Source organism: Harpia harpyja, chromosome 15, assembly GCF_026419915.1.
Source record: "Harpia harpyja isolate bHarHar1 chromosome 15, bHarHar1 primary haplotype, whole genome shotgun sequence".
Classification (NCBI taxonomy): domain Eukaryota; kingdom Metazoa; phylum Chordata; class Aves; order Accipitriformes; family Accipitridae; genus Harpia; species Harpia harpyja.
Genome location: NC_068954.1, coordinates 26,976,713 through 26,988,586, shown reverse-complemented (window position 1 = coordinate 26,988,586; position 11,874 = coordinate 26,976,713). Strand labels below are relative to the sequence as shown.

At 39.1% G+C, this 11,874-nt stretch overlaps 1 protein-coding gene across 1 annotated transcript in view; it reads right to left on the bottom strand.

Annotated features, from left to right (window-relative positions):
* Nucleotides 1-8,707: 8,707 nt before the first annotated feature.
* The window catches only part of TINAG (tubulointerstitial nephritis antigen), a 46,174-nt gene continuing 43,007 nt past the window's right edge, over nt 8,708-11,874 (bottom strand). Inside the window, exons 10-11 of the mRNA XM_052809256.1 lie at nt 10,001-10,046; nt 8,708-8,927 (exon numbers count right to left, since the gene is read on the bottom strand). Of these exons, the coding sequence (XP_052665216.1) occupies nt 8,817-8,927; nt 10,001-10,046 (157 nt within the window). The 3' untranslated portion in view covers nt 8,708-8,816. The remainder of the gene's footprint in view (nt 8,928-10,000; nt 10,047-11,874) is intronic.

Below are 11,874 nucleotides of genomic sequence, written 5' to 3'. Positions count from 1 at the left end.
TAAGAAACACATTCAATAATGACCTTATGCAAAGATTATAGATTTCTTATATACAAATAACCACTGTTCAGCAAAACTGAAAGGATAAGCAGACACTAAAGGACATTTGTTCAGTGAAGAGTCAGGAACAGTTTTATTTTTCAGCAATTATAATTTAACACTACTTGTGCCATACTGTTATAGTGGTACTGTGTTTTCTTAGGAGTTGCATCATAATTGAAAAATACTACATACATATGGAAATTTGCTATATTCTGCTCTATTGGAAATAAAATATAAAGGTGAAGAAAATTTTTTTTCCCCAAAAAGGCATAAATAAAGGCATTAACTTCCTTGATCATATAAACACATCTTTACAGCATTCCCCTGGAGATAGGTTTCACATGTGCAGATACACACAGGCCTACAGAGATTATTACACCTGGTTCTGATACAGAGTTTGACCCCTCTGAATAAAGACGACTACTATCACCCAGACTGGCACTGCTCTAAGGCCACGTCTTGACAGCATCCTGAATGCTTCTATGGGCAATACAACTGAATCTCTTCAGAACACAGTGAGCACTGAGCAGCACTGAGCAAAAGTGTTTCAGGGGCTCGAAGAAAGAGGGAGACTTTCAAAATAAATAACAAGAAAAAGCAATGTTTTTTCCCAGCTCAGCTAAGTCTGCTGTCAGGCCATCAGTCTCATTAAAACCTAGGCAGACAATCATCTGTGTGCACACTCAGTACACCAACACTGCTCCTCTGGGTTTCTGCATGCATTTGCAGAGGGGGAAGGAAGCTGATGAATAAAATAAACCTGTGCAAATCTCTCTCATTATGACACCACAAGAGTTCAGATCTTTGTATTAAAGAACACACATGAACAGAGAGTATATGAATGATTTCTTTCCCCTTTCCTTCCTGTTCTCCTGTGTGAAAGAGAGCATCACCACTGATACCGAATGGTGTGATACTTTTACAGAGCTGTCCCTGTGGTAAGAAAAGGTAAAGTTCTTGGCCTCTGGTTGCAGATTAATTCATGTATAATGAGTCCTTTTTTAAAAAAAAAAGGACATTACAGGAAGAAGTGATTATACAGTCCTATCTTGTCTAGTCAGTGTTCTCAGCAAAGCAAATTCACCTGTTCTCTACAGATATCTTCATGGTCTTTAGACTAACTGAGCAACCTGCCTTTAGAATGAAAATTTTATCCTCTTCCCTGAGATTTATCCAGTTCTGAACACCCTGACTACCAGAATTACTTGTCACTGGGATTTAGCTCTCCTTCAGAACAGCTCTAGACCCAAGACAGTGCTATGAAGAAGAAATTCTCACTGTGTTTGTCCAGACACACAGATCCATGAATGCACAGATACACACACGTACTGTAGCTATTGCCATGCCAATTAGTGTGATCCCTGTTTGTTCTCTGCAGCACACACATCCCAAACAGCCTTTAGCTCTTCCTAGAGCTGTGCTTGTGGGTGTGAAAACTCAGAGTATCTCACGCAGTGGAAATTTTAAGGCTACTTACAGGCCACACGTGCTGTCCTGGGGCATCAATCTGAACTATTCAAGCATCTTGTTTTCCCAACATGAGCGTGGACTTCCAGGCTTAAACCAAAGGCTTTTCTTAACGTCTTTACCTAAGTGTGCCCAATTTCTCAAGATTTTCTCTTCCAATGACTAATAGTTTACCTCTTTTTTAAGGTAAGTCCTGCTGGTTAAAAGCCTCTGCTGTTGGAGCTATATATTGAGTGAGCAGAGTACCCCAGCAAGGACTGAGCATGCATTGCCATGCATAGAAGGGAAGCTAGCAGAGGCTCACGCCAAAAGAAGAGTGGAACAGAATCAGACTGATAGGTGATATGAAAACTGCTGTTATGCCCATTTATATTCTTTCCCTCTCAGCTATTGCCATTTGGGTGGTCTGTCCATTGAGAAAATTCAGTACCCAGAAATTCTATTAAATTTCTTGTTCTTCTGCTCTCCTGAAGTAAATTCCAGCAGCTTTTCTGAAACACCATGGAAACTTACAGGAGCACAATATTTCAAGCGTACACAGATGGCTTGCCTGCAACCTTATTTAAATATCAGCTTCACTGTCCCAAACATGAGCATGTCAGTAATGACCAAGGTAATACAGAAATGCAAACACATTAAGAGGCAACACACCATGAGAAGGCAGAGAAGCATCAGAACAGTGAATGAAAATCCACATTAAAACTAGCCAATTAGTGAAATGCAGTCTGTTCATCCAAACTTCACTCAAAAGCAGGAAGTTTTTCTGTTTAATGGAATAATTAATTCTTCGGGGTTTGGAAAAATGAGTGATTAGTTGTAACTTTTTCCCCTCTATCTGGCCTTCTTTATTGGATGAATCATTATGCGATTATTTACCTTGAAAATGCCACTAGGGCAGCCTCCCCTATGGTGCTCTAGTATTTTTGTCTGTAGCAGTGTTGTATGAAACTTGGCAGGATCTATTCACTGGACATCAAACACACTTTTTTTTTTAAATCCTGATGCCCTCCTTCAGTGCAGCTGTGTTAATCTCCTGTCACAGTTCATTTTGGTTTTGGACAGTTTTCCAACAAGGAAATCAGAGTGAAACGGGGTGAGTTCCAAGCCAGGCTGGGTGGAGTAGAACCATTACAAGATGATGTGTAATACGGCTTCCAGTAGAAACATACTCTTGCTTTGGGCTTTCTTAAAGCTTGGCCCAGACTTGCTGAAAAGTCTTTAAGTATGGCTTCATTTTTGTTTTAGAGTGAGCTGAAACCCAGCAAAATTTGCTGAGTTTTGTTTCCAAGACAAAAGTACAATTAGTTTCTCTTCCGGACTTGGTGGAAAACAGAAAGAATTACTAAACCACTTCTCTCCTTCCCTCTCCTTCTACCCTTTTTTCCTTTCTCCTAATGTCAAGACTTTCACAAACTTCAGCAATTTGGCTTCTACTGAAGTCACACATTTTTAATATATTTTTCCACAGGCTGTGATCGTGCCAGCTAGGAGTACAGACTACTTTATAAAAACTGCTTGTGTAGAGTAAAAAAGAAGATATATGCAGGTTCTAGAACCTTGATTGTCCAGTTTCCCTGCTTGCAAGTTTCTTGATGAACAGAAAGCCCTGTTGGCTAATTTATGCCATCCCACTGAGAACAGTATTGCCGTTACATTCAATAGCACTATTGGCAATGAATTTGGACCATCAGCTGAGTCCTTCTCACTATGATGGTACAGCACACTAGGGCTAAATATTTGTCTTTTATATAAAAGTTTTCTAGAAATTTGTCTTTGATAAAGCATTGTGCTGTGTATCATGATTTGATAGATGTAATGCACTAAATCGGTGCTTTTATGCTGGTTTTGCTGCAGAGAAAAAGAAAAGAGGATAGTCTTCAGAGTTTTGCAAAGGAAATGCAGTTATGCTTAGATTAATGCAGTAGTTTAAATTCATGAGTTCCTATCTATATGTTTATGTGGCTGTCACTGTTGGCACAGCTAAGTGAAACCTCAGATAACCCTAAATTGTTTCATACACAGCCTGAGGCAGTCCGTGGCTTCAAGTGCCCCCAAAAACTTCAAAGCACTGAGGATTTAATTGGTGAGCAGAGTCTGACCTCCTGCCTCGGGCTTCTCCTTCAGCTGCCTTCTCCGGGAACAGCTTTGTGTCATGCTGCTACACGATCAAGATTTCCAGACACAGAAGTAAAGTGTTATAGATGAAGTAATAACATTCACTGATGTCAGTAATACGTTCTGCATATTGACAGATACACTGTTATAAAGAAAGGTGAAAATCTATTCCTTTCATTGCATTCATTCTGCCTTTAATATGCCCTAACAACCAGTTGCTGCTATATGAAGCAGAGTTTCCCGCTATACAGCCCTCCCTCACTGACTTCTGCCAACCTCCTTGGCTCTGAGTGATTGCTGAACACTTGGGACCAGGAGTTAAAGATCAAGAAAATTTTAGTAGCTGGGAGTCCCCACATTGAATCTGTCTGGAAATAAACACAGTAACGGGATATGGGTATATCTTGGCTGAAGGGATGTAGGAGCGCTTTAGAATATGGCAATGTTACTGCCATGGTTTAACCCCAGCCAGCAGCTAAGCCCCACAAAGCCACTCGCTCACTCCCCCCACAGCAGGGTAGGGGAGAGAATCAGACAGGTAAAAGTGAGAAAACTCATGGGTTGACATAAAGACAGTTTAACAGGTAAAGCAAAAGCCGCTCACACAAGCAAAGCGAAACAAGGAATTCATTCACCACCTCCCATGGGCAGCCAGGTGTTCACCATCTCCACTTCCTTCTTCTTCCCCCAGCTTTATGTACTGAGCATGCCGTCCTATGGTCTGGGATATCCCTTTGGTCAGTTGGGGTCAGCTGTCCCAGCTGTGTCCCCTCCCAACTCCTTGTGCACCCCCAGCCTGCTCCCTGGTGGGGTGGGGTGAGAAGCAGAAAAGGCCTTGACTCTGGGTAAGCACTGCTCAGCAATAGTGAAAACATCTCAGAATTGTCAACACTGTTTTCAGCACAAATCCAAACCATAGCCCCATACTAGCTACTATGAAGAAAATTTACGCTACCCCAGCCAAAACCAGCACAGTTTCTCACAGTTTGCTGTTAACTCAGGCAAAGACACACTCTCCATCCTGCTAAAGGCTTAATCCTTGCAATAAGGAATGGGTGCAAAGGTGTAAGCCAGTTGTTTGTACAGGAAACAGTTACCAAATGGTAGGTGCAGCATTAAGTGCCCAGGTACACGCTCCTGTCACGTCTCTAGTAAAACATTAAGCTGAAAAGATTGACAGGCAAATCTCCCTCTATCTCTGGTTCCTAGAAGTGTAGCTCCTTCAGGCTTGCTCTCAGTCTAGCAACTTTCCTTGATCCCTGAAGCTACATGAAAATAGTCCCCTTGTCATGCCTCTCAGGGCTTGTCTTGTCCCTGCTCCAGATGCAAGTTCCTTATGTCCCTTGGATTTCCCTTTCTGCTTGCTTTAGGTTGCATTCCCCCAAAACACGTCGTTTGTAATGCTATTGTATGTCTGTGTAAAAGCATTTTCATTATGCATGATTCTGAAATAATAACATGAAATGAAAATCCCTATTTTGGCAAGTGTCATCAATTTTTCAGACTTCTTAATGATGATAAGCAAACTCCAGAGCTGGAGAAACCTGGTCTTGCCAAGTTGTGTGCAGTGATTGCTAGTGAGGTAGGAAAGGAGCTTTCTGTGCTTCTCAGCCCCACCAAAATCTCTGACTGGAGCCAGGTGTAGAGGCAGCTCCCTGTGACTCACAAGTCTGCCTGTGACTCAGACCCCTCAGCAGAGCAATTGCCTTCAGGAATTCAATACTTGCCAGGCATCCCTATGCAAACAAAATTATTTACTCAGAGAGTATTACCAGGCTTGATAGCGCTTTCCATGGAATAGGAAGCCAATCTTCAAGGTGTGATTTGCTCTCATTTAGCAGATGGGCCATGTTTCTATAACAATAGGATAGAAAAAAGGGTAACAATAGTGTGAAAATAGCTGGGTTCCTTTATTGGCTTGTTAGGTGTTTCAATTTTAAAATGAATTTCCACTTAAAGCCATCTCAAAGGGCATTAACAATGTTCATGTATTAGACACTGTCAGTAACATTTAGGATCTGATTGTGGGAAAGCCCTGAAGGATGATCAATATAAATTGCAAAAGGAGCCTGTTCTGTTCAGTTAATATTTGGAAGATTCAAACTCTCCCAAAGTTCATAGGTATTTCTGTTCAGAGTTCTATCTGAAACTGTTTCTAAATACATAGGAATTTAGACAGGGAGTTTTCCATTAGTTATGAATGCCGTCAGGTACCAGGTCCCAAGACATATATTCTTCTAGCTATTTCTATACCCAGTTTTAAAGTTTCACAGTTAGACTGACAACTAATCAAAACTTCATATAGCATGTTGCTGACAAGAAATATTGTAATGTGTAATCTGAGTGGGTATTTTTTTTTTTTTGCTTGCCATAAAAATATTACCTTCCTGGTTTTATGCCAAAGGAAATTTACACCATGTCACAAACACAAAGGCTATTCCTGCATTGCCTTCTCTTCCTGGTACTGCCCCTTTCTGCAGTTCCCACAGAGCATTAGTAATACTAGTGATTTAAAGCTGATGAGCTCTCTATTGAATTAACTTGAGCCACATATTGTTCCTTTCTATTCATACAGGAAAAAGCTCCAGGCTAGGTGACACTTAGTCCAAGCTAGCAGGCATGGCTCAGCATTAGTGACGGAGAGGCCAAAAAAAAAAAAAGAGAGAAATGAGAGAGGTGGCATCTTAATGAAGAGCAAGTTTCCTCATACTCCCACCAAATAGTGGACCAGAAGAGCTTAAAGCCCTTCTGACATTTAAAATCTGCCTCCAGGTAGTCTGCATGAGGCAGAGCCAATGGTGGCTCCCAGGCCCCACTGTCTCTTGATCACTGTCAGTAAGAAGACCTGCACTGGCAGGAGACCCTTGTGCTCTGAATAGCAGCAGAAGAGCTGCCTCAGCATCAAGGTTCTTTTCAAAGAGCAAATTGGCTTCGAGGTGCAGATGCATTTGCCTGCCTGTTAAGTTCCAGGTACTGTGGCATTTCCACAGACAGCAGCTTTGTGATACTGAGAGGGTATGGAGAGGGTGCTGAGCACATACATCACTCAGAGCACCAAAGGTTAACCCCAGAAGGTGAGTAGAGCAGTATCACTTTGCAAACCATTAAATTGCTTCGACATGGTTGGATTTGTTTCACTTGCATACGGTGTTTTATTCAAGCCAAGATGACAATTTGTTCAGGTAAAGATCTAGGAGAGTAGTTTTGAGCTTTCTCATCACTGAAGAAATTTAATGTGACAGCCCAGATCCTAGAAAGATCTCACAAGCGAATCAGGAGTAACAACAACCACTAACAAAAGTAAGAGCGACAGCAGTGCAAACCAACTTGAAGTTGAATGAAACAAAAATCTCCAGCGTTGACTGGATATGTTTTTACAGTATCATTCCCTTCAGAGCTAATCTCTACTCTTTTGAAATCTTGACATTTATGGAATCAATACATACCAAGAGGTTGGGAATTAGCTGTGTAGATGGCTCAGTACACTTTCTTTGCAAGTCCTGTTTTAGCTCACTAAACGTGGAAAAGTTACTACTTCTCTCAGAGCACTTAGGTCTTCTAAAATTGCTTGTGTTACAATTTGCTATAAATTTCAAGTGATAAAGGTTTTTGTGTCTAAATTCAGTTTAGTCAGAATGACACTAGAGGCCACAGAAGAGCTTGTTGTGCAGCAGTATGATACTAACATTTTAATAATAGCTCTTTCAGTAGTGATGCAACATGAATTGTGACTCAAGTTTAGTTTAAGAGACATAATTTCAGTGGCAAGGACAGCTGTTGTATACCACCACCATGAAAAGTTCTTGAAGGAAAAGCTATTACTTTTTTGCTGATGACATTAGACGTCAAGTTCTTAATTTTATAGAAAGAATGAAGCATAGCCTATTAAAGTCACTGAAGGTGTCACTGGAAATTCTTTGTTCACTGGAATTTCATGGCAGCTTTTTTCCCCCACCTATTTAACATGCCAGGGTTGTTTCTTTCACAGATAATTTTATGACTGATGATTCCTGTTGGCATCTGGCCTTTGGATTAACTGAAACTAAAAGGGTAGAAAGTAGTTAATTTCTTCTTATAGCAATAGTTGCAATATCTGTATTTTAATTAACAAATAAGCAAAATAGTCCTCAAGATTGTCAAGATTTTTGGCAATGCTGATAGGATGGAGATGCATGTCAGTAGGCTGCTTCTTCAGACAGAAGCAGCTATGGCGGTGTTAGGAGTGAAAGGGGCTCTGCGTGTCTTGTCTGCACTAATGATCATGCTGGCCAACACCAGGAACTATGCCTGGACTACAGATATGTCAGTGCAGACAAACAACAGAATGTCTTTTCCGTCTTTATCCATTGGAAACAGGCTTTTGGGAATGGTGGCACATGCCTGTTCCCAGGTTGAACAGTGAGTGGAAGGCAAGCAGTTCAGGAATTAGCCTAGTCTAGACTTATTTGAAGAGAAATTACATTTTCTTCTTTATTTTCCTTTATTTAAACAAATTATTAAAATTGTACATTTTTAATTGTGGTTGTGGGAACAGGAATATGCTGTTTCACTGAAAGCAATTTTTGTGTTACTCTAAATGCATCAACTTTGTGGGATCTACTAGTAAAAAATTAATTTCCTGGAAGAGATAATGATACATGGATACAATTTATCTAAGCTAGGAGAGGAAATAATTATTCTGCAACAGGATCAGAACTCTACTCGCATTTCTTTGGAATTTTTTGTCCAGTATGACCATGAGCTGTATGAGCCAATTCTGTGTGGAAAAGCACAAAATATTTCTAAAAAGTGATCTGTGACCAGAGTATGTATTGTAAAGAGATTAATACTAGAAATGTGATTCCATTTATTTCAGGCACTGTTGAATCAACCATTAGCAATATAACAAATTAGTGGTGAGATGTAAATAAGAGAGGATGGAACTCGCTGCTCTGTGAGACACCAAGGTTTTCAGTAGTCCTGGACACAAATTGCTATTAGTATAAAGGAGTGTTTGTACCGGTTGAGATCTGAGAGTGTTGTGATGGCTGCAGTGTGTTCAAATCAGGAAGCCCTAATGAGCCATAACAGAAAGAAAGGTAACTTACAGAGAGGACATTTTTATTTCTCTAGAAAGACTCAATATGCAACAATGGAAAGAAAAGATACATAAAGCAGGTATGGTACAATACAATTAGAGTAGAAGACTATGGCTATCCCAAAGTAGTTAAAATCAACTTCTCAATATCACACTCATTTTGTCCACGTAGAATCCTAAAATAACCATTTTCTCCCCAAGATTTTCCCCAGGAATTTGCAGCAATCTAAGGAAAAAAAACAAAGAGGAAAAGAATATCAATTTTAAAGTAGTATTTAAAAATGCAAGGTGTAGAATGCAAAATGAATCTTTTATGTTAGTTTCCTTTTTAAGAAACAGAATTTCTCAAATTTAGTGCACTGAGAATCAGAATGCACCTTTTCCTGATTTCTAATCATTTGTTCCTTTTTGTTTTGATCAAAATTTTAGTTCCAAAACCAGGGTTAATAAAAATGGAATACTATTTCTACAAGGTAGTTTGACAAATTGAAGCAGAAATCATTGGATAATTCAACTATTGGTTGGAGAAAGTGGTCATGGAAACAACAATGGCCAAAATTCCAATTACAACTAACCTGTTAAAGAGATACCCAAGATACCAAAAAGCTGACTTTTAATAAATTAGGTTTTATTCAGGTAGCTATTGACATATTGAGCAATTTAGTTTCTAATGAAGTCGCTGGAAGTTTTGCCCTAGATGTCAGTGAAACTATCTACCATAAGCCCTGCCATCAGCTATGTAAACTCCAAATTACCTTCTGCTGAACACAGGAATAATAAGATGAGCTGTTAATCATAATCAAAGTGGTAAAATCTGACTTACTCTAAATGGCTGAAAGCCAATGTTTAATTTTTTTTTCTGATAGCTGTATAGCATTTGCCAACACTGTTTAAATAGATAGCTTGTGTTTTCCAAATGTTTTAACAAATAATATTGATTACTTTTATTGAGTCTCATTTGCAGACCTCAAAAAGAAGTGAGCCTTCATGGGAAATCTGAATAACGTTTAAGAATTTAAGTAAGATTTGAGACAGAAAAAACAGTGTAGGAAAAAACACGGAGATAGGTGGGAGATAGGATGAAACAGGCTTTGAAATTGAGGTAGATGATGCTATAGTTCAAGAGTCAGCATGGTAAAAGTTGCCAGAAAGGGAATAGAATTATGCAGGAGACTTTAAGGTGAAAGAAAAAAATAGACAGAGAGAGACTGAATGAAAGGAAAGAAGTTGGTTTTAGATAATCTGTGTTGTAGAGATTTTTTCTTCTGCCTCAAAACACAGTGCTAAGGATTCACTTACCCAGAACTTCTGTTTCTGTCCATTTTTGTCAGCTAATGCTCCCCACCTGTTACAAGAGATGGTACTAGTGAGACTTTTGATGCATATGTTCACATTTTGTAGTTTTAAATGAGCAACCAGAAAAGAAAAGCTTGTCTTAGTTAGTTGTCCTAATACCAGTATCAGAATAAACATCTCCATGTTTAAACAACAGACTCTGATGATGATGAAAATAAAGATAAGCATCCTTTTAGCCACAAGCCAAATTGCTGTTAGGACTACAAAAACTTAACGCGAGTGTAGTTTTAGTTTGTCATTGCAAAAACCTGTTTTCATTGACAGAATCTCTCCGCTTGAAGAACTTGCCAGCTGAACTGAACTGAACTGTGTAGGAATACTGAAATTAAAGTGAACACATTTCTTCCATTCAGTGGAAGATCCCTAGGAACATTTTTGTTAAAGATCTCATCCAACACCTTTACAAAAATAGCTGGTGAGTTGGGACTGAAAATCTTCCCAGCTTTTCTCAGCTCAAATTAAATTGTTGACAACATAATCCAGTTTACTGCACGGTGTGGGGGATGACCTGTAAACTTACTTGATGTTTCTTTGACATCTTTGAGGACATGCTAAATGTTGTGGCAATATCCATGAAACCACACAAGAGATTGTCCCCACCTGCCAGATGATAGGACTTTCACAAATGTGTAGTTGTAGCTGAACTGCACAGTGCTCTGAGTTCTTAAGCCTCACTTTGTGTATATATGGGGCATAAGAAGTTCCAAGGCCATTGTCTGGATGTAGTTCAATGAGCAAAAGCTGCACTGCACACCTTAGGTAGCTAGGTACACATGGTATGTCTACTGATTGCTTCAAGTGCTCTGTCTTGTTTTGCATTTACACAATGAATGCTTGTCTAGTTACTATTCACAGGTCATGATGCTTGGGTGCCTATAAGAGGGCACAAATAAACTGAAAACCAAGGATGTGAACTTTCACAGTTTTTTCCACAGTATAAAGTTAATCCTAGAATATACAGAATGTTATTGACAGGGTGTTTATTGGTGTATATCCCACCAATGCCATGTGTTTGAGCTGTATTTGCAGTGCTCCATTCACTTTGAAAGGCAAGCAGCAAAAAATATGATAAGAAATCCCACACTGTGAATGGGGAAATTAAGATTTTTGTGTCGTCTTTGTAACAAAATTTGAACAGCCACAGTGGCATCAGCTCTCTTTGGTTCACAGTGAACCCTAATGTATGTGGAATACTTGCACTTCCAGCCAAAGGAAAAAAAAAGCAAGACAAATTGGTGACTAGGAGAGAGGTGAAGTCTGGATTACAGTTGCAAACACAAATTGTAGCTACTGCTCATTAAATGCAAGGAATCATAAAAACAATGTTGGTCATAATGACCATTGAATGTAATTGTTGTTTTTTAAAAAGGCCTCATGATGCTTTTTCTTTGAATTATCACATGAAAGTTCAGGGATTATTAATTATCTTTGCCTTTTCTTTGCCAAACATATTTCTGATACAGTCTGTCATGATCATAAATTTTAAAAAAAATATAATAGGCTCTCTGATTTCATATCAGATTCAGATTTACTTCTTTCCTCGTGACCATTTTACTAAAAAAATTACATCAGCTGCAGTGTGAAAGTCCAATATTTACATAAGTCTTAAAGACAGAAGAAAACTGCCTTGAATTTATATATATGTATTCCTGCATTCAGTACTACACATTGTCTCTCCCATTTGTCTGAGCAGGATGATGACCAGTTCCTGCAGATTCACCTTTCTGTGATTAAATATTTTCCAAACATTTGTTATTTTCTAAAAAAAAAAAAATTCAGCTCCTAGTTTCATACACTGATAGGAATTTATTGATTCT